The sequence below is a fragment of the Drosophila mauritiana genome, chromosome 2L, assembly GCF_004382145.1.
Source record: "Drosophila mauritiana strain mau12 chromosome 2L, ASM438214v1, whole genome shotgun sequence".
Lineage (NCBI taxonomy): Eukaryota > Metazoa > Arthropoda > Insecta > Diptera > Drosophilidae > Drosophila > Drosophila mauritiana.
In genome coordinates, this window is record NC_046667.1 from 14,742,791 (window position 1) to 14,764,079 (window position 21,289).

The following is a 21,289-nucleotide window of genomic DNA, read 5'->3' on the forward strand; positions in this document are numbered from 1 at the left end:
AAACACTTTATCATTCCTTTCAATTGTTGTGTTACCGAGTATGCCTGTAAGATATGTAAATCTTGTACACGTCTCAGATAGAGCGAGCACTTTAATTAAACGGGTCAAGGATAATGGAGGGTCAGCTGTGAAACTTTTCCAGAACTGATTGCACTGCCACTTGCATCTGCCCGGCTGTGGTTTAATCATTACGTTTAAATCAGATAGAACCACTGCCCTCACCACAGACAGCACTCGATGGGTACAAGTGTTTCGCCTGCCTTTCTTTTTTTTTGTTTTTTGCAACAACATTTTTCATTTTGTTTTATAGCTAAGCTTAACGAATGGTGGACGCGGGTCAAGTCAAGTCTCGACACACATGGGTCTCGCAATTCCACGTACAAAAATCCCCAACCTCAGACCCCATACCTCGTTCAGCGTCACCGTCATCGTCATCGTCATCGCCATCAACACTTGTCATTGTTGCAGGTGAGCTGTGAGCAGTAAGCAGTCAGCACTGATTTCAGTTGGCTGATAAAATTTCTGAGCCAAGCATTCGTTGGCCATTTGCCTGCTTGACAAACGCACTCCGCACGTACGGCTAATTAACGCGCGTTTTAAGGCCTCGCTCCCGTAATCCCCAGCCCTCTCACCCATTACCCCGATATCGGATATCACGGCTCCCCATCTGACTGACTCCCCCTGCTTTGTCCCACTGGGCACGAGTCGCATTACGAATGCATTGTGGTACGACGCTCCGAATCTGGCCAGAATGTCCTACCAACGTTGATTGAGGGGCATAAGTTTTAGTAGTTCACGTACTCATAGCGTCAAATATTTATATGTTTGATTTGGTTGAAAGACAGGCAGAAAATTTGATCTATTTGTAGTAAGCTCTATATGAAAAATTTGACGAAAAGTACAAATTGCACTTTATGTTGTTCTAAAATGAATTAATAAAAGCAACTTGAAATACATCTATATAAGGAGTCTATCTATGGCTTATATGCATCTTGTAGTAAAGTTGAAAAATGTTATATATAAAAGTGCAGAGCTGACCAATCAAGATGTCCAACTTGGCCATAAATCTGCGCAACACCCAAACGAAATGAACACAAAAAAAAAAAAAAAAAAAAATGGCACAATGGCGGTCTGAGGAAATAGGTAGTTATGTTATGTAGGAAACCACAACGAGCCATAGTTGCTATATGTACAGTTAAACGCCATCTTTTCCATTGAATTTTGGCTGTTACTCTTCGTGAAGATCTCTTGTTACGGCGAGAAAGCAAGGTGCAAAAGGTTTTTTTGAAAGCCATCCAGTAGCCGGCAATTTGTTTGTCCAAAATGGCTGGTTGGGCCATTAATATGGGTAGAAAACACGGTCGCCGGAGGATGGCCCCAAAAATGAAATGAAACGACAGAAACGGCCACGCCTCGAGGGCGCAACGGTAAATGCCCCCCAAGACTGAGTTTTTTTTTTTTCGGGGGTAGTGCTTACTTTTTCGACATTTTTCTGTAGTTTAGTCAGAGTTGCGAGTCGGATCTGACCCATGGTTTATTCACCTGTGCTGCTCATAGCCATTGTGCGCTTAAATTAAAATTTAAATTGCTATAACATTCGGTCTGTGGAGTGTTCGTTGTTGTTTATCTTAATGAAACTTTTTAAATCACTTTTAAGAGCGTCGGTCGTTTTGTCGGTCGGCGACTATTAAAGCATGCGCTATATATAAAGCTCACACTCTCTCGGATCTCTTTGATTTAAATGCATTTAATTTTGAGGCATGTGAAAATTAATTACATTTAATTAGCCTGGCCCCCATCCCAACCCATCCCGTTTCGTTCCGTTCTGTTCCCCAAATACAAGTTGCCGTTGTTTGCTTTTAATGGTTTGATAATTTCAATTTTCGTTTACCCAATAATGAAAACGCCCGGCAACGTGGAAACTAATAAAACTTTAAACCCATCCAGTAGCACCGACTTTATGGCCCCTTCTCGAAAATATAAAAAAAAACAGGAGTGTAGAACGATCTTGAGTTTGCATGTGGAGGGAAGGAGGAAGGTCACACGATTCTTTAATTGAATTTCAAACGAAATGTACTTGGGCTTCTTTTCAAAGCCAATCAAATTAAACGGAAGCAACGTTCTATTTTCTACTTAGCCTCTGTTTTATAAGTATTTAAAACGCATTTCAACGCAAATCAATTTGTATTTAACTCAATTGAGGTCAACTATTAGGGTGGCAGACCTTCTAATCTGAATCAAGGAAATCTGCTTTCGGTAGAATCTTACAAATAGCCAGTAAAGTTTAGAAGAATCAAGAAATTTGTATTACCTTCAATTAACTGCAGTTCTTTATTGAACTTTAATGAGATCTTTCCATTATACTGTTCTTTCAGCTTCAATTAATTGTAGTATTTGCGTTCAGTCAGTGCAAAGTCCCAAGTGGTAAATTATTTTGTTGTTTAAAACTATAAAGTCGTTTCGTTCATTATAATGCCCCTTAAGATCTTCACATCTACGTATTTGCTGTTTTGACACCTGTCATTCGCCATTTAGACGGCGATTCTATTCTGAATGTGACACACAGAAATCTTGCCCCATGTGTTAATGTCTATCATCTGACTTTTGGCAAATGACAATAACTTTTTGTTCTCGAACATACACTTGAAATGGAACTTGTTTGGGCTCAGAGACCAGCTAGAACTACACAGAATGGCAAAAAGCAAGAATACTTTAATGTGCAATTAACGTAAATTTAATTAAACAGCAAACGGTGAACAGTCTAGTCGTCTAGAGATCTCACATCTAGTGACAATTTATTATGGCGCACAGTTTGGCATTCGTATAACCAAAACGTGGCACAACCGGACGATTGGAGTTTGGAGATCGCCAAGAGCGTCGAGATCTCTTCATTTGTGGCACGCTGAAAACTGTCAACAATTTTGATGAAAATAATTGGCCAGCAGCTGTGGGCGACGACGGTCCCAATTATGGTAACTGGGGGCGATAAAATGCGTACGTGTTCATAAATATTGTCAATTAGCAAGGGGCTCAGGCCCACCGATCGATGGGCCCGAACATATAGCAGAACCGAAAGGAGCCAGGGCTAATTGCAACCAGCAAACTGCAACTGCAACTGGAAACAAGTTACGCAACAATCATCAATGGGGATTGAGTTACATTTACGATCGGCGGATCGCTCTGGATGCCCCAACGCGGCGGCTGCGTTGATTGATCAAACGGTGACAATATGGCACTTACGGGTGCAATCAAAACGAGGATGGATTGGATTGATGGGATGCGCCCGCAATACTCGATCCCGATCCGAATCCGATCATTATTTTATAAAGCGTGCTGACTGCATAGCAAAGCGTTGCCATTGCTCGAATGCCGCTTGATTAGCTCCCGGTTATAGCGTCCCTATCGGGATTTTTTTTTATTTGCGATTGATGAGCACCTCGAGCTCCCCCAAGCTATTCACATTCCTCCCCTTGGTGGACATTTTCGGTCGCGGCAGTTAATACTCGAGTTAATTAAATTAATTAAATGTTGCAAGTGCTGCTCGGGGGATTTGAATGGTGATGGTGTACTCAGAGGTCCAGGAAGTGAGTTATTGGTGTTGGTAGTGCATAAAATTGGATGGACTGTTTCTTTATTTATAAGGAAGCTGGAGGGAAAGTTGGCTAGTAAAAAGGGGTTTCTATGTTATGTAGGTCATGTATATCATATGCAATTAAACAAATTTTGCAGTTGAATTATATTTAAAAACAATCTTATTTATGAAATTAAGTAAGGCTAGCTACATTAAATTATTTCTTTGCTTTTTAATTTGCTATTGTTTTCTATTGGACTATTTATCTGACACTTTCTTCAATTTCGAAAAAGTAGATGTCTTACATAAATGTTTCTGAAAGTGTGGGCCATAAATGCACTTTGCATTGAGGACAGCTTTAGTTCCGGCTACTCAAGCGGCAAAAACGTATTAAATAACTAAGTCAAATAACAGAACCATAAAGAGATCTCAGAATGGGTGTTAATCAATTATACGTCACTGGAAATTCGGAATTCAAAAACTTGGTAATAGCGACAATGGGCCAGCTTTGTGTCCAAACAGACCATGGCTTTTTGTTTTGTGTGGAGAAACGGTAGCTTTTCGATCAAATGAAATATTGCTACACAATGTTCGAATATCTTTCAGCTGTTTTTTCAGTTTTATTGGGACGCTAATGAAAACGTCGGATTGCATTGTTCGCTCAAGAGAGGGCCGTAAAACATGAATAAATAAATTTGAGACTCGTGACATTTGTAAAATATTTTAGCAGCTCAATAAACCCAATTTCACAGCTACTAGTGCGACACGCTGGGACCACCGTCGACTTTTAAAAATTATATCCATATATTTGAAACGATAATTACTGGCTTACTGGCGCCAAAGTCTGTGGGCATCCCGGAATGGAACAGGACTGCGATTTGTGGCTTTTTGTCGGCTGGTTCCGCATTTTTCTGTGACCAGGCGCCCGCCGATTGATGGTGAAAATGTAACCGTCACTGGCTACATATGAGGAGCTGCGATTGAAACTGACTGACGGGCAGACAGATCTCAGCTCCTCCGGATGTGGAGCCGTGAGGATGTTGACGTTTAACTGTGTCGCTAATTGGGCGGTTTTTTTTTGTGCTTTTCGTTTGCGTTTAGCCTTCTCGTGCCAGCCAGTCCACGTCCTCCCCAACCTGGCCCACCTGCCCAACCTGGCCAACCTGGTGACAAATGACAATCAGCCGTGAGACATGGCCATCCATGTCCGCCAGACAGAAGTTGACTTCCTCTGGAGGTTCGCGATGCCTGGCCTAGCGGTTCAATAGGAATGTAGGTCGCATTAAACAGCACTAATTAATTTTGAAACGCATTAGCTGTTTCAGCCCATTAAAATTCCCTAGTAAATGTGCTTTATTGGAAAAATAACGGGCTGCAACGGTTAAGGGACTTGCATTATATAAACGCAGGAACTAAAAATATTTAGAATATTCATGTATTTACGCTTAAAAATATATATAAATTTTGTAAGTAGTTTTCTGCCTTTCAACTAACTTCTGGAATGCCTGCCATTCACTTATGAACTATTATTTACTTAACTTAACTTATTCATACGAACGTCTGCAAAGAATTCGACAAGCGCATAGCTCAGTAAACGTTTTCCAGAAATAGCCAAAAGCAAAAACCTTTTCCTTTCATTAAGCTCTGGCCACTCTTATGATTGACATGAAAATGCTTAAAGTTTACTTTAAAGCAATGATAGAAATGTTGACTGGGTTTCAGAGTCGTCAGGGGTCTACAACCCAGAGTTATCCAGCACCTGCTCTGTCCTCCTCCTTTGGTTCATTACACGAAATCTCGGCTTCTGGGTAAAACATTTTTTAATAAATATTATAAAATGGAAGCTGTCGGTGGCGGTAAAGGAAAAAAAGTAAATAAAACAAGCACTTTGCAACAGAATTCATTTACAAGAAAAACAATTAAACAAAAAAGACAAAAGCGTTGACAAAGGAACGCAGCTAAAGACCCTAAAAAATGTCAACTGTTTTTTTTTTCACATCGCCGCTCATGGAAGCTGCTGTCGTCTGTGATTTAAGTCGGATTCAAACCGCACCAACTGGCATCCATGGGCTACACAGACCGAAACCGAGATGGAGTGGGTACATGCGTGCACCAGCTCCTGGCCAGGCGGTCCAGGCCCGTCATAAAACAATTAAGTTTAATTTTGTCACCGTGCCCAGGCCCCAAAGTAGCACCCATATCCCCAAGTCTCTTGGCAATTAACGCATGTTTCATAGTTGTTATTGTCGTTGTTGCCCGGGTAATTGTGCACCTGTTGCCGCCTTTTGTTACAACCGATGTGGTCGAGGTGCCACATCAAAGCAGTATTCCACTATTTTGCCTCAAATCTATCTTTTTACATATAAAAATGGTTCTAAGATTCCACAATACAGACGGCCATTTTGATTTTCCTAAGTCCTGTCAACGTATATACATAAATATATTCTTTAAGTTCATAAAAATGAAATTCCGGAACTACCTTATTTTAAAAAATGTATTACTTTCAAATCTCAGTCAAATCAATCTTAAGTTGTAAAAGGTAGAAGTTACAAAGATTTTTTGTATTTGCATATTTTTTGCAGCTGTATTAAACTTACTATAATGTACTATAGTAATGTAACTATTACACTTTGAATAGTTGAGAAATTGTAGTATTGCTTTAACAGCATATTTCAAGAGCAATAGTTAACAATTCCAGTTAATTTTGGTTTGTGCTAACATTTAACATACTGCAGACGATGATTTTTTAGATCTTTCCTTCTCTCAGAGGAAAAACTACCCAACAATTCCTTGGGTCCACTGCAGTCGCCTATTAACTTTTTATGATCCTTTTTTAGTTGGGTGTTTTTTATCATTTGTTGATAATAATTATGGTCATTTGTGATAATTGTGGGCTATTGTGTCATGTCTTGCAGGAGCCACTGGTTTATTTCTTTTTTTTTTCGTTTGACGCGCACTTTAGTAATAATTGTCATTAAGATAATTAGTTAACTGGTATGTGGCCTGGCCGCTGGTCGCTGGAAGAGTTTTCAGTTTATTAAATGAAAAGCTATGACGAAACACGGAGGCAGCACGGCGATCCAAAGATTTACGATGCCAGATTAGACGGTGTTTAGTCTGGGAAAAGTGAAAATCCTTTTCGGAAAAGGTCGTAAAAGTTGGCCACCAACCAGCATATGATCGTAAAAACGTATTTGGTGAATGAAAATGCGTTTTTAATTGTGTGAAAATGAGGGAAATTATGAAAGAGATCGCGATGCTGGAATCATTCAATCCCCGCTCTAGATAAGATTTCTTCCGAGAATCGCCAACATGGAGAGAACAATGAAAAGGAATGACAACTTCCTGATGGATGGCAATTTGAGAGCCATAAATCGCGATTGAAATGCGCGTTCATCTTATCGCGATTGAATCGAGCACCACCCAAATAGTTGCCACAAAGAACTCTCATAATTAAATTATGCAAATTTCGCACTCTCCGTTCGTCGGCGCCATCAAAGTGAAGCAATAAACCGAATCAAGTCAACATATATATGTTTGTATATAGAGTCTGTTTTTGGGCGTTTTCCTTTTGGCGGTACTTGTTAAATTGTCACATCGTTAAAGATTTGATTGATTTTGCTTAGGAAGCCAAAAACATCTGGGCGGTCGCCACGAGATCTTAATGAGAAAATAACGTAGCGCATTTAAATGTGTGGCGCGGCCACTAAAGTTTATTGCGAAAAATGTCTACTTTGTGGTTGAAAGCCTGCACTGAAAGAATTCATATTTAATTTAAATTGAAATTTTAGGGTTGCATTTTCGATATTATGCTATTCCAAAATACTTTATTTAAAGGGGCACAACACGCCAGTTTAGAAGTCATTCCAAATTTGCAAAGTTTTTAAAGATATTCAGATATTCTGCAAAAATAAGTTTTTCTTGCAGTGTCATCCTAGTTTAATCTATGCTCAAATTTGTAGTTAATCGTTCAATTTCAGATACACGCCAACAACAACAACAACAACAACAACAACAACAACAACGAAAACAACCAGTTTGCGTTGGCGACAACTTTGCATTCCCCTTGACGAAGAAACATTTATTTTTTTTTTATTTTTTTTTTATTTTTTTTTTTTTTTGTTGCTGGTTTTCAAGATTTATCACTATTCTTCACACAATTTCTCAATAAGCAGATCAATCGGCGCTCTCGCTCGCACACTTAAGTAGCCGTCTCGCTCATCCATGGGATTCCAATGAAATGTGTTTTCGAATAAAAATGGTCCATGCGATGCGATCGAATTTAAATTGAAAAATTTGATTTTAATTCTTGCATTCGAAATGTGTTTTCATTAACATAATTAACGTCCGATTAAATGTTTAGTATCGCCCTCCTGCTCACTTTGTGCCGCCATCCCCCTCTCGCTCGCGCCGTCTACTTGTTCGTTTTCGTTTGAATTGTTGTAAAAATAAAATAAATTACATTTTAACAGCAAAGAAAGTTCCCTTCAAAGACGTTGACAGCTATTCGTCAGTCCATTAAATTTGGGTTCGCTTTTTTTTTTTTCTTTTTTCTGGGGGCTGTATTATCTGTTTATAGGATGCATTAAAAGTCGAACGATCTCGGGCGTGTTTGTTTCATCACTTTCGTGTGTTTTTCAATATGGGGGGTCCATGGGGGATTCAAGATGTTTAAACAGGGGTCGAGTGGGTCGAGGGGGTCGAGGGGCCTCCCCCCTTGATTTATGTTTGTGGCTCATTTATATTGAAATTTGATATATTCGAGCGCACGCTGTTCATTTTGCAAAAGCCGCCGTCTCCACTTCGTATTTTATATTCGAATTAATTGAAATGATTGTGATCTACAACATTGCCGAGCCATACGCCTCGCTTCTACACACATATATAGTTTAGCCACTTTGGATCGGTATATATATATGTACATATATAGACGTGCATATATAATTCACGAATATCGCTTTGTTCGCGCTCTACTCTCCTTGGTCTCTGTCTCGTTTTCAGCGAACTTTTATTCCATCCATATAAATTATATCGCGGCTAGACAATAGTATAACACCTCCTAAATGCTGTTGTTTTAGTTTTATTGCCAAGGCCTGACAAAATACATAAGTTTAAATGGGCGTTTGGATCAATGGGAATTGGGAGGTAGGCGTTACTTTAGAATTTGCATGCGAATTTTGAGCCATTTCCAAGCACTTTCAAGTTTGCCGATTAGTATTGAAAGTAAAGTGAATTAAACTATTTTTTATAAATTTTATTTTAACATTTTGGCTTTGTTTTATACATAGCTTTAAATATATTTAAAATGATTATTTATGTAATTACTGTATTCATTTAACTCAAATACATTTCTTGGCCAACAAACGTGTTACCTGGAAATTCAGAACTTTATACTTTTGTTGCTTTCAGTTCGCCTTGAAAAATCAGAAAGTCCAAAAAGGTCGTTCAATCTTATTGCCAAAATGTTGGACCCACCATCGCTGGAAATAAACTTGGCAAATCAACACATTTGTCAAGCTACACATAACAAGGCGCAGACGAGAAGGTCCAAAGCATCCAAAGATCCAAAGCCCCAAGAGCGAATAAAACCAAAAGGAAATTAAACGGAATCCGTAAGGAGGACAAACCCGAACCGAAGCGGTGAAGATCGGTGCTCGGAGGGGAAATCCCAGGCAGAGTTGATCACCCGCTGACAGAAAATCACTTGGCAACGCGGCTGATCATTAACCGATAACACATGACATTAAAGAGTTTCACAAAGAAGTTTTAAACGCACACAAAATAAGATAAATGCCGACCACCCCAATGAGGGGGAACCAACCAGTCGACTTAACCAACCAACTCAACTCACAATCCCGACAATAACGAGCGGAAAATTAATAGTGTGAACAAAGAAGAAGAACCGTGGGGAAGATCGGTAGGTGGAGATGGAGATGGGGATCTGGGCATCTGAGATAGGTATCAGCTTACATTGGAGACGGCCCCAAAACGACGACGGTAGTAAGGAGTTGGAAATTTGTCAAAATGTCAACGGGTGAAACAGTTTTGGAGCGTTCATGCGAGTCACCTGGATGCGATGCGATGCGACGGGATGCTACGAATGGAGATGGAGGGACTTCGTATGGGGCAGCCACGTAGCTTTTGTAAAACAAACCATTAGCAGCTAATAAACATTAGTCATGCGACAAAACAAAGTCTCCTGGAGTCTGCGCAGAGGCCCGATGATTTAGTGAGTGTAATTAAAACTTAAGTTTCCTTCGCTTCGCATATGTAAATTATGTGGCGGAATTCCACGAAATGCCAACCGAACTGAAAAAACGAAATACGAAAAAGAGTTTTTCAACTAAGGTTGAACAAGTTTTGTGCTGTTCGCCCGGTCCTCATATGTATAATTATAATGAATCGCCTGTTTAATCCAAATTTATGCAGATCGTGGTCAACCAAAGCGAGCAGCGCGTGTTGACAGTCAAACCATTATCAATCACTGGTGGCCAGAGGATCGGTAGTTGGCTAGCTAGCCACTGGGCGCGGAGGATTTGAAGGGGCTACTCCGCCCGGTAATCCTGATAAGATCGTTTTGTAAGCGATCGTGGACAAATCGTGTACAAGATTGCGCCTTGCGCATTAGAGTCTCTATGCGGCTATTGGCAATTAGGAAACAGAGACTTTCATCCAATCCTTGTGAGTCAGAATATCAACTCCATTTCACCGGATCTCATTCCATGTAGCTGTAAATGTATACCACTTCATTTGTATCTGCAGCTTCCTTGAATTCTCGTGGTGTGTCACCATTTTACTTCACCTGAATCCTCCGAGTCCTCGGCCTGGATACCTTGTTATTTATGCGCGTTTCGTCCAATCACAAATCACTTGAGGAGCATTTTGTTTTGCACATTTTTATGGCCGCTACTGATGCTATGCAAGTCGAGGAAGTGGTCACCGTCCCTCCCGATATGGCAACTGAATTTAGTGGATCAAGTTTAAATGCTTCAGAATGCGATATTTGTAGGGCATCCTTAATTGGCATAGGTTAATTTCATAAATTTATGGAAAACATTAAAATCTAAAAATTCCATTTACTTCTAAGAATATTTTGTTATCTACTTAAATAAAATATTAAAAATGAAATTAATACTTTAATGGCACAGCAAGTCCTTAATTACTACAATATTTAATGGGGCTTACAAATATATGTTCGTAAATATGTGATTATTTAGGCTTTTTGGGCTTACGTTAAGTTTTTTGCCAGTGTTATCAATCATGAACCGTTAACAACACTGTTCAGATTCGCAAGAAAAATACCTGACTTCCTATACACCATTTTGGCCATCGTGGCGGTTATGTCATCTAGTTCCTAGCTTCAATTCCTTCCCACACTCACACATGGCTAAGACTGCAGAGCCGTGACGAACCGGAGTCACCTCAAAAGATGATCGCTGCGCATGCGCATAACCGTAAGATTCACACATGCCTGGGAATCGGATTCGGAATCGGGCGAGGATGTGGATGTGGATGCGGATGAGAATGTGTGTGTTTGTGTGGATGAGGAACAAGAGAAATACATTTTGAAAATTTAACGATGCGCACATTTTATTACCGCAATTAATTACAAAAACAACGCGGCCAAAACGAAATCTTAGTCACTTTATCAGAGAGTGAGTCCAGTGGATACAAAGAGAAAGAGAGAAGTGCAGGGAGAGCGATCTGAAAGGAGCGATAAGCTTTATGATAGATGTGACTAGTAGAACGCTACTAGCAAATGGTTCTGGGTCTGCAGATTGCAGCTCCTCTCGTAATTGGAGGCGCGACAGTTTGTCTCCAGCAGTCAAACCTGGTTAATTGGAGAAGAGACTCCCGGTCTGCAAGAGAGAGCGATGCGGAGCGATGCGGAGCGAGACCGACCTGTACGGTCAAACCTGTTTCTCGACCAATTAAATTCGAGAGCGGGAGCGCAAGCCAGGCTTTAGGCCCGGCCAAAAGACTATGACGGCTGCTGTGGCCTGTGAGGCCAAGACATTTCGTGTTTCGACGCGTAACGCGACAGTTGTCCGGCTAAAAAGCGCCTCCGCCTCAGAAAATAGCCATCCAAAACGGTAACGCCAGCGGTCTTTGAGTGAATCTTCGGCTTGGGAGAAGAATGGGTTTCAAGCACGCCATGCTGCAGCGCAGTTACGACCTCTCGCCCTCGCCGGCGCGTACTTCACCCACCAATGGAGTCCAGAACTTGGGAGCTGGCGCACAGTTGCCACCTGCTCAAGTCACTGACTTTAGCATCAGCAAGATTCTGGGCAAGGAGCGTAAATCCGCTCAGGATACGAGCACGAATATCCTGGATCTCTCCAAGAGCAGCAGCAACAATATTAGGAGCCCTCAGGCTCTTGGAGGGCTGGCCATACCATCAACTCCTTATGGCGCTGCCTACTCCATGTTGCCGCCAGATTTGGTGGCCATGGCCAATGCCACCAAGTTCTATGCCCAATTCTTCCCGCACTTACTGCCCGCCTATGCGGCTGCTGCAGCAGCTGCCGGCCTGAGTACTCCTCCTACATCGCCCTACCAAACGCATCAGCATCAGCAGCATTTGCCAAATCAGCAGAAACGCTTCTTTGCACCCTATGTGATCAATGGTTCGGTTCCGCCACCACCACCACCGCAGCAGCAGCAACAGCCTCTCATCCGCACCAAAAGCACCGCATGCACTCGTCCGGATTGCCCGGAGTGCCTGGATTACTACCAAAGATTGCAGACTGGTGGCTATAAGCAGACCGCACCTCTCATTTCACCCGCCGCCTCCTCGGTGAGCAGCTCCACCGGATCAGTACGTCCTGTAAGGGATCTGATTATGAGTGCTACTGGAGGAGCCGCCGGCACCAACATCTCACTGACCACCGTGACCAATCTGAGCCTGAATTCGGTCCAGGCGACGGCCGTCGGAATGATGCCCAAGATGACCGGAGGACTGATCACCACAGCCGTCGGCAGCAACAGTGGAGCAATAGGTGTCATCGGTGGATACAATGCCACATCCGCGGAGGAGATCAGCTACAAGTGCCGGATTTGCGAGAAGGTATTCGGATGCTCTGAAACTCTGCAGGTGAGATTTTAATATAACTATTTTAGTTTTATTACCATGGTGTTTTGTTTAAAAGTATATATATCACCTATGACAACAAAAGAAACCTTTAGTTATTAGTAATTAGCTTTAGAAAAAATTATCTTTTCCTCCTAAATCCTAATCCTTTTCATCCTAAATATGTTTCAAACTCAAAACCAAAGAATCAATATTATATTAAAATCTTTCAAATCTTTCACAAACTTTAGAAACAATATTCGAAATTTTCAACTAGATTTAAGAATCGAATGCTTAAGATTTGCCCGATTATATTTTAGTTTAGTTTGTTGCTGTTTCGTTATTAAAAAGCGAAACAAAATGAACGATTGTATAAAATTTGCTTGTAAATTAAATAACACTAACAAACGTATACGTAAAATCATTTAAATACTTACACACAAGCATTTGACAAATGCACGCGTATTTTTTTCAAAATTATAAATAACAAAATATTTAATGATTATGTTTTTATCAACGAATTCGTATACATTCATCGCAAAGCGAAATGTGTTTCTGCGTAGTACTAAATGATTGAGAGTTATTATTGCAAAGCCATTTAAATATCTTTAGGAATTTAACTCCTTTCAAAACATCCAAGCCAAGAACAGCATTAACCTTTCACATGGCCATACATCACATAAGATATCGTTTGGCCGGTCCTCAAAGTCCAGAGTCACACGAGATCCTCCCAAAACGAGTTTCTTCACCAACAGAGATACCAAATGGATTTGGGCGGGGCCTAAAAAACAGAGAAACCGTACTCCAATTGGAAGGCGGAGCTCCGAAGAAAAGAGTGGGGAGATTCAAGTGGAGTGGGGGAAGAGAGAGGCAGCGAAGAATTGAGTGCCTTATGCAAATCTCGCAAGCAACCCGTTCAAAATGGAGTCGGCCGAAAACAGAAACAGAAGCGGGCAAAAAAGAGAGAACTGGTTTTACGCATGGGTGCAGCTACAAGATACGTTAGAAAGAGCCAGTCGACGAGCGAGCGAGAGGTAGTCACAAAATGGCCTCTTTGAGAAAGAACTCCAATTTGAGTAGCTAACTAACTGAATATTTTTGCAAGCCACATTCGAAGTTGCAACAAAATTATTACCAACACTGGTTAACATTCAAATGTGTAACCGTCATATTTTTACATTTCTATCTTACTTTGTATAAGTACAAACGTATTCTCAGTTTCAGTTACTTTATATTAGAAATCATCCAATCATCATTAAGGTATTAATATTGGGAATTAATTAAAATGTTGCTAAACATACTAATCTTGAAATCCTCTTTTCTTAGAACTAACTAACTAACATACAGTTTGTAGAAAATCGCTGTTTTATGGTTTTTACAATAGATCTTCACTACCTTGGGTTTTATTAATACTTTTAAATCACTTACTATTGATACAATATTACTATTGCTAAGCAAATGTATCTTATTTATCTATTATGTTCTTATTTCAGGCTCACGAAAAGACGCATAAATCGCCGCGTTACGAGTGTGCGGATTGCGGGAAGGGTTTCTCCCAGCTGCGGAACTACAAGTATCATCTGTCCGTTCACCGTGGAACCAAGGAGTTTGCGGCCGAATGTCCCGAATGTGGCAAGACATTCAACGACAAGGGATATTTGAGCAGTCACCTAAAGATTCACCGGAACCGGAAGGAGTACGAGTGTCCTTACTGTCCCAAATCGTTCAATCAGCGAGTGGCCTTCAATATGCATGTCCGGATCCATACCGGCGTGAAACCCCACAAATGCAACGAGTGCGGAAAGAGATTTTCGCGGAAAATGTTGCTCAAGCAGCACATGAGAACGCACAGTGGTGAGAAACCGTATCAGTGCTCCGTGTGCGGCAAGTCCTTTGCCGATCGCAGCAACATGACCCTGCACCATCGCCTCCACTCGGGAATCAAGCCCTTCAGCTGCCCCCTGTGCCCCAAAGCCTTCACCAAAAAGCATCACCTAAAGACGCACCTGAACTATCATACCGGATGCAAGCCGTATGTCTGCCCACATCCCAACTGCAACCAGGCATTCACCCAGTCGAGCAATATGCGAACCCACGCCAAGAAGTGCCAGTACCGTCCGTTGGATGGACTCACCGTCACATCAACCGCACTCCCAGTACCGGGAAAACAACAACCAGGTCCACCACCCACTTTGGCCATGGCCATGGCTCAAACTTTTCAAATGCCGCCACCTCCGGGAGTTCTAACACCTGGATCTGGTCCATCACAACCGCCGAGTCAGCAAGCCCTTCTCAGCAATCTCAGGACATTTTAAATGGGTGGAATCGTTGGGCCCGGCCAGTTTCAACCAAATTTGTGGCAATTACAAAGTACAGTACTTCCACTGTTGTTATTCATCTTACATTTTTTTGCAAGCAACGGTTTTGCTAGAAATAAAATAAAGAATAGATTTAAGTTTCTATTAAAATAAACATATATATTTGCCAGTCAATAAAGTTAATATCAAATACAAAAGGCAACTTGGCTTCTGATTTTGGTGTCGAATTCTGCTCCGGAATTCTAGGAATTATATTTTGGATTGGAAATATGATTGAGAGTACAACTTTGCAATATCGCTTATACTCAGATAGCGCAGACTTATTTAATTTGAATCTTACAATGACAAAAATCAAAACAGTATCTATGTTTTTTTATTAAACAAATGAACGAACCGTTGCAGTACATTTAAAATGTTTGAAGTGCACTCTCACTCAGCCAGATGGCGCCACCTGCTAGTTTATCACCACTGTAAGTGGTTAAGTAACAGAACGAAATCGTGCTGTTAAATTTTATTCACAGCTGTCAAAAAATAGAGTTGGCAGCTCTTTTCCCCTCTAAAATCGAAAATCTGTTAAGATATCGATAGGTCGAGTCAATTGTCAGTGGTACCGTTTTGTGTGGTATGACCGTGTTGTGCAATTTTGTTAGAAATTTACAATATTAGCAAGCAGAAACACGCAGGAAAAGCGCAAAAAATCAGGAAAAGTGCCTGCGGACTCAGGCTGCGGTGGGTCTAGTTGGCCGCTAAAGGCGTTCACCACATTCGATCGAACAGAGCATTCGATTCGGTTAATTTTTGCATTGGGCTCAATTTCACCATTGCACACGTGTCTGGAGCTTTCCCTGGGTTTGGTCACCTCCTCCGTGGATTGCGGACGGTCCCGTGGTAGCGCTGGGAAATGCCCAGCAGAGGGCGGCGGGCAGTTAGAGATTGTTCCGGCAGCAAAGAAGTGGGCGCAACTGCAACAGACGCTGGTCACCAACGGCAGCAGCGGACTCGCCATGGCTGAGTACTGGCAGCAGTTGACCAACGGCGCCGGAGAAGCGGGACCCAGCCATGAGTCACCCGCCATGGCAGACTGCAACGGAGGTCACGAATCGCCGCCAGCGGGTGGTTCCTACAACAGACAGGGCAACAACAATTACGTGAACTTCAATCAGTTCATTATGCAGCACAATCTGGGTGGAGGAGCACCCTCCAATGCCAACAGCACTATGCAACATCCGCTGGGCAGCAGCTACACAAACTACTCACTGGGCGGCGGTGGAGGTGCTTTTGGACTGAACCCACCAGTGGCATCCGCGAGTACCAGCAACTTTGTAAATGTGAGTCATCAATCTTCGATGGTTTATAGAATATATGTTTTTAGAATATATGTTCAATTCATTCCATTCCCTTTTCTTGAACGTATTTGAAATTAGGTTTAGTCCTAATCAATCAACCAAATCTCTATTCACCAAACAGTTTTACTCGCAGGCCATGTTCCCAACCTATCAAAATGGCGATGGCATCGCTAGAGTCACCTTCACCAGCAGCTATGGGTTGGACAATCCGAGCAACAGCACTTTTTCGAGTTTTTACACACCTTTTGGCACCAATCCGTTTGACTTCAGCGCTTCCAAGCTGCAGGCCTCGGCTCCGGAATTCGTGCCCAATTTCGCCAAGCTGAGTCTAGAAGAGACACCGGCAGCCACTACGAACGGAAACAGCACTGCCAGCCTAGAGACTGCCATAAATGAGTCAAGACCTAGGACTCTGCGAGCTCAAGAACCACCTGAACGAGGAGCTAACAACCACCACTCGAACAACAATTACGAACGGGAGCGTGAGCGGGAACGGGACCGGGACAGGGACAGGGATCGGGACCAGGACAGGGACCGTGACAGGGACCGTGACAGGGACCGGGACAGGGACAGGGATAGGGACTCTAGACCCGGAAATACGCGACAACAACGCCGCTCCGACTATCGGGACGATCGGGAGGACCGGTACGAACGAAGCGATCGTAGGAGGCCGCAGAAGCAGCAACGCTACGACAATCATCGCAGCAACAAACGCAGGGATGACTGGAATCGCAACAGGGACCGCATCAACGGCTTTCCCAGGGCCGTTGACGATTTGGACACGAGCAATGAGAGCGCACACCCATCGCCCGAAAAGCAGTCGCAGCTGAAGCAAATCTCCCCAAGGAGAGGTCCACCGCTACCACCGGCGGATAACGAAAAACTATCGCAGCGAGAGAAACTGATTCGCGACATCGAACAGCGCCGATTGGAGTGCCTTGTATGCGTGGAGGCGATCAAGTCGCACCAGCCAACCTGGTCGTGCAGGAACTGTTATCACATGCTGCACCTCAAGTGCACCATCACCTGGGCGAGCAGCTCCAAGTCCGAAGTGGGCTGGCGTTGTCCAGCTTGCCAGAATGTGCTGCAGGAGTTGCCACGCGACTATCTATGCTTCTGCGGCAAACTGAAAAACCCGCCGGTATCACGGACCGAATTGGCCCACAGCTGTGGCGAGGTCTGCTGCCGGATCGAGGGTTGTAGCCACGCCTGCACCCTGCTCTGTCACCCGGGTCCTTGCCCGCCGTGCCAGGCCAACGTGGTGCGCAGCTGTGGATGTGGACGCAGCTCAAAAACGATGCAGTGCGCCATGAAGGAAGAGGTGCTCTGCGGCGAGATCTGCGACAAGGTGCTTAACTGTGGCGAGCATCGCTGCCAGGCGGAGTGCCACTCGGGCAAGTGCGAGCCGTGTCACGAGCAAGTGGAGCAGCGCTGCCACTGCGACAAGCAGGAGCGCAAGGTGCAGTGCACGCGAGAAACGCAGGACAAACGCTGCTATTCGTGCAAGGACAGCTGCGGTCAACCGCTTCCCTGCGGCCACCACAAGTGCAAGGACTCCTGCCACGCGGGAAGTTGTAGGTAAGAATAACTAATCCAAGTCATTTATAGAATAATCTTAACTGCTTAAAGTTTTAATCTTTATATTTCTAAACCAATAACCACAAAAAACCGGCTCAAACTTGTAAATCTTACGTTTCTAAAATATGTGCATTAACATCAGCATTGAATTTGATATGAGTCAATTTTATGCTAAATTATTCAGCGCAGAACGTTAGCAATCGAGTCTTTGTGCAGAGTGCTAAGAAAATCATACCATAAAACTGATAATTTGATTCTTTTCAGACCCTGCAAGCTGAGTCCCGAGCAGATAACCAGTTGTCCTTGCGGCAAAATGCCCATACCGGCTGGCCAGCGTTCAAGCTGCCTGGACCCGATTCCCACATGCGAGGGCATCTGCTCTCGGACGTTGCGTTGTGGAAAGCCGGCGCATCCGCATCAATGCGGAAGCAAGTGCCACTTGGGCCAGTGCCCTCCATGTCCCAAGCAGACTGCTGTAAAGTGCCGTTGCGGCCACATGGACCAAATGATCAAGTGTCGGCAGCTATGTAACAGAGCGGACGACGCCCGTTGCAAGCGACGGTGCACCAAGAAGCGCAGCTGTGGCAAGCACAAGTGCAACACCGAGTGCTGCATCGATATAGACCACGACTGTCCACTGCCCTGTAATCGAACACTCAGTTGTGGCAAGCACAAGTGCGATCAGCCGTGCCACCGCGGCAATTGTCCGCCATGCTATCGCAGCAGTTTCGAGGAGCTCTACTGCGAGTGTGGTGCCGAAGTGATCTACCCACCAGTGCCGTGCGGCACCAAGAAGCCAATGTGCAAGCTCCCTTGCTCGCGCATCCATCCATGCGATCATCCGCCGCAGCACAACTGCCATTCGGGCCCCACCTGTCCGCCCTGCATGATCTTCACCGCGAAATTGTGTCACGGCAACCACGAGCTGCGCAAGACCATTCCCTGCTCGCAGCCCAGCTTCAGCTGTGGCATGGCCTGCGGCAAGCCGTTGCCATGTGGCGGACACAAGTGTATAAAGCCGTGTCACGAGGGCCCCTGCCAGTCTGCCGCCGAGATCTGCCGGCAGAGCTGCACCAAGCCACGACCGAACTGTGGTCACAAATGTGCAGCACCCTGTCACGAGGGAGCCTGTCCGGAAACGCCTTGCAAGGAGCTGGTGGAGGTGCAGTGCGAGTGCGGCAACCGAAAGCAGAACCGCAGCTGCCAGGAACTAGCCAGGGAGCACAGTCGTATAGCCACCATCCAGCTGGCCTCGTCCATGGCAGAGATGTCACGCGGCAATTACATGGAGCTCAGCGAAATCTTGGCTCCAGCCAAAAAATCTAATAAAACGTGAGTGGTGGTGTCTTTTCAGCCGGATTAAAGTTTTCCCTAGTATTAATATTCGTACCATTTTGTCTTTAGTTTGGATTGCAACGACGAATGTCGTCTACTGGAGAGGAATCGTCGACTGGCCGCGGCCCTCTCCTCTGGAAATTCCGATACAAAGCTAAAGTCTCTAACCAAGTACTCGGAGTTTGTTCGTAGCTTCGCAAAGAAGAACGCAGCGCTGACCAAGAGCGTTTACGAGACATTGACCGACCTGGTAAAGTTGGCCAAGGAAAGCAAGCAACGCTCGAGGAGCCACTCTTTCCCCACCATGAACCGCGAAAAGAGGCAGCTGGTGCACGAGTTGTGCGAGGTATTTGGTATTGAATCGGTTTCGTATGACAAGGAGCCAAATCGCAACGTTGTGGCCACGGCCCATAAGGATAGGGTGAGTTCAACTTTAGAAAACCCCAACTGAATCGTACGTACTTATTTGGCTTAACTATTTGCAGTGCTGGTTCCCCGCCACGAGCATCATGGAAGTGCTGGCTCGCGAGTCCGGACAACGCCGCGTTCCGGTGCCCAGTAACAATGCTTGGGGCTTCAAGAAGTAAATCAAAGCCGTGTGGATAACTGTATACAGAGATATTCTATATGTTTAATCGATGGCGCTGGAAAATAACAGTTAAAAATGGATAGATGATGAGAAAGGAAGCCTGGATGTGGATGACTTATTGATTGAACCTAAATGAGGAAAAGTTGGTGGATGCGCTGCGAGGACAATACAGAAGGATTATTGGCGTTACCACGTATATTTTGTAAATGATATCAAATGTTAGTTGAACCCTAGAATGCTAGATGTTGAATACTTGAATATGGAGTGAACTGGATAAGCAGGCACAAATGTGAAGAATCATGTTAACCAATCTGTTGTACGATGAATTTATCCAAATGCGTTGGCCACGTTGCATCTAAATACAAAGGAAAGCTATAGATCAGAAGGATAAATAAATGAGCATATAGAGCAGAGGGCAATTCTTGTGTTTTTTTTTTAAATTAATATATTTAATGGTTTTAAAGGGAGAAATGCTGGATTAAAAGTCTTATAAACTTAATTTCAAATTTAAATCGCGATGTTGCACCAAAAATCTTTAGTTGGAACACAATTTCTTTTATGTTGCAGCAATTAGCTTTCAACAGTGGTCAGTATTCAGTGCTGTAAGTGGTTGCTATTTAACGCTCGCTTGTTTCAAACTAAAGTAATTTTGGAATTTACTTCGCTTATAACAGAAATAATTTCAAATTTTAAATAAGACCGGATTAAATATGTAGGACATACGGAGTACGTTATGCTTCACCATTAGATAATTGAAGTGGCACCGAAATGAAAATAACCCAAGTGGAGGTGCTCAAGGGATATTCCACCTGCTGATCCATCCTGGTAGTCGAGGAAACTAGGAAATACCCCCCGGACTGCCCACAAGCCGAACTCGTTGCCATCTCGTTTCGGGCTATGGGCACAGGCCTCTAATTTGTTGCCATTGCCGTTGCCATTTTCACGAAAAACAATAAGCGGCGCCTGGGGAATAATGCCAAAATAAAGATGAAATGTTACGACAAGTCAGAGCGGCGAGGGATGAGAGCCCCGGATGAGGCCAACTCACGCACTCCGCCGGAACGCAATGGATGCGGGACTTGGGCCGGATCCGAAGGCGAAACGCAAGTCGTATATGAATATAGACCTGACATAATGAGCAGCCTATAAGCGAAATGGCTGCCAGCAACCCACCAAATGCCACCCACCACCCCCAATCCTCTCAAGATGTGTGCGTAATTTGAATTTAGTCTGCCGGGGAGTTTATTAACAAATACAAGGCAATCCCCCACGTCAAGGAGGGCCGAGATGAACGAAACAGAAAGAAAGAACGCCTTCAAGGAGAAACTGGCTCTTTAGATGGGCTGGGGAAAATAATTCCAGGGAGATTAAATTGTGGTTGGCATCTGTGGGCAGGGGGATTGTTGCTCCAAAAGCCCGCGAGATTGCAGGGGAAAGAGTTCATTTTGGGTCAATTGTAACCGCTGCATGTGCGTGGGCGTG

General features: G+C 43.7%; 2 protein-coding genes across 3 annotated transcripts; both read left to right on the forward strand.

Annotated features, from left to right (window-relative positions):
• Window positions 1-11,604: 11,604 nt before the first annotated feature.
• On the forward strand, window positions 11,605-15,121 carry LOC117143575 (zinc finger protein 879). Its single transcript, XM_033308324.1, has 2 exons — window positions 11,605-12,665; window positions 14,135-15,121. The coding sequence occupies exons 1-2, from the start codon at window positions 11,709-11,711 to the stop codon at window positions 14,954-14,956; spliced, it is 1,779 nt and encodes a 592-aa protein (XP_033164215.1). The 5' UTR covers window positions 11,605-11,708; the 3' UTR covers window positions 14,957-15,121.
• Window positions 15,122-15,963: 842 nt separating this feature from the next.
• Window positions 15,964-20,226, forward strand: LOC117139721 (protein shuttle craft). Of its 2 annotated transcripts, none has more exons than XM_033302249.1 (5): window positions 15,964-16,287; window positions 16,427-17,883; window positions 18,148-19,215; window positions 19,288-19,639; window positions 19,704-20,226. In XM_033302249.1, exons 1-5 carry the CDS (start codon window positions 15,964-15,966, stop codon window positions 19,803-19,805), a joined length of 3,303 nt encoding a protein of 1,100 aa, XP_033158140.1. In that variant the 3' UTR covers window positions 19,806-20,226. The 2 variants fall into 2 exon arrangements, with proteins under 2 accessions (XP_033158140.1, XP_033158150.1); XM_033302259.1 differs by having other exon boundaries at window positions 16,439-17,883; window positions 19,704-19,805.
• The last annotated feature ends 1,063 nt before the right edge of the window (window positions 20,227-21,289 follow it).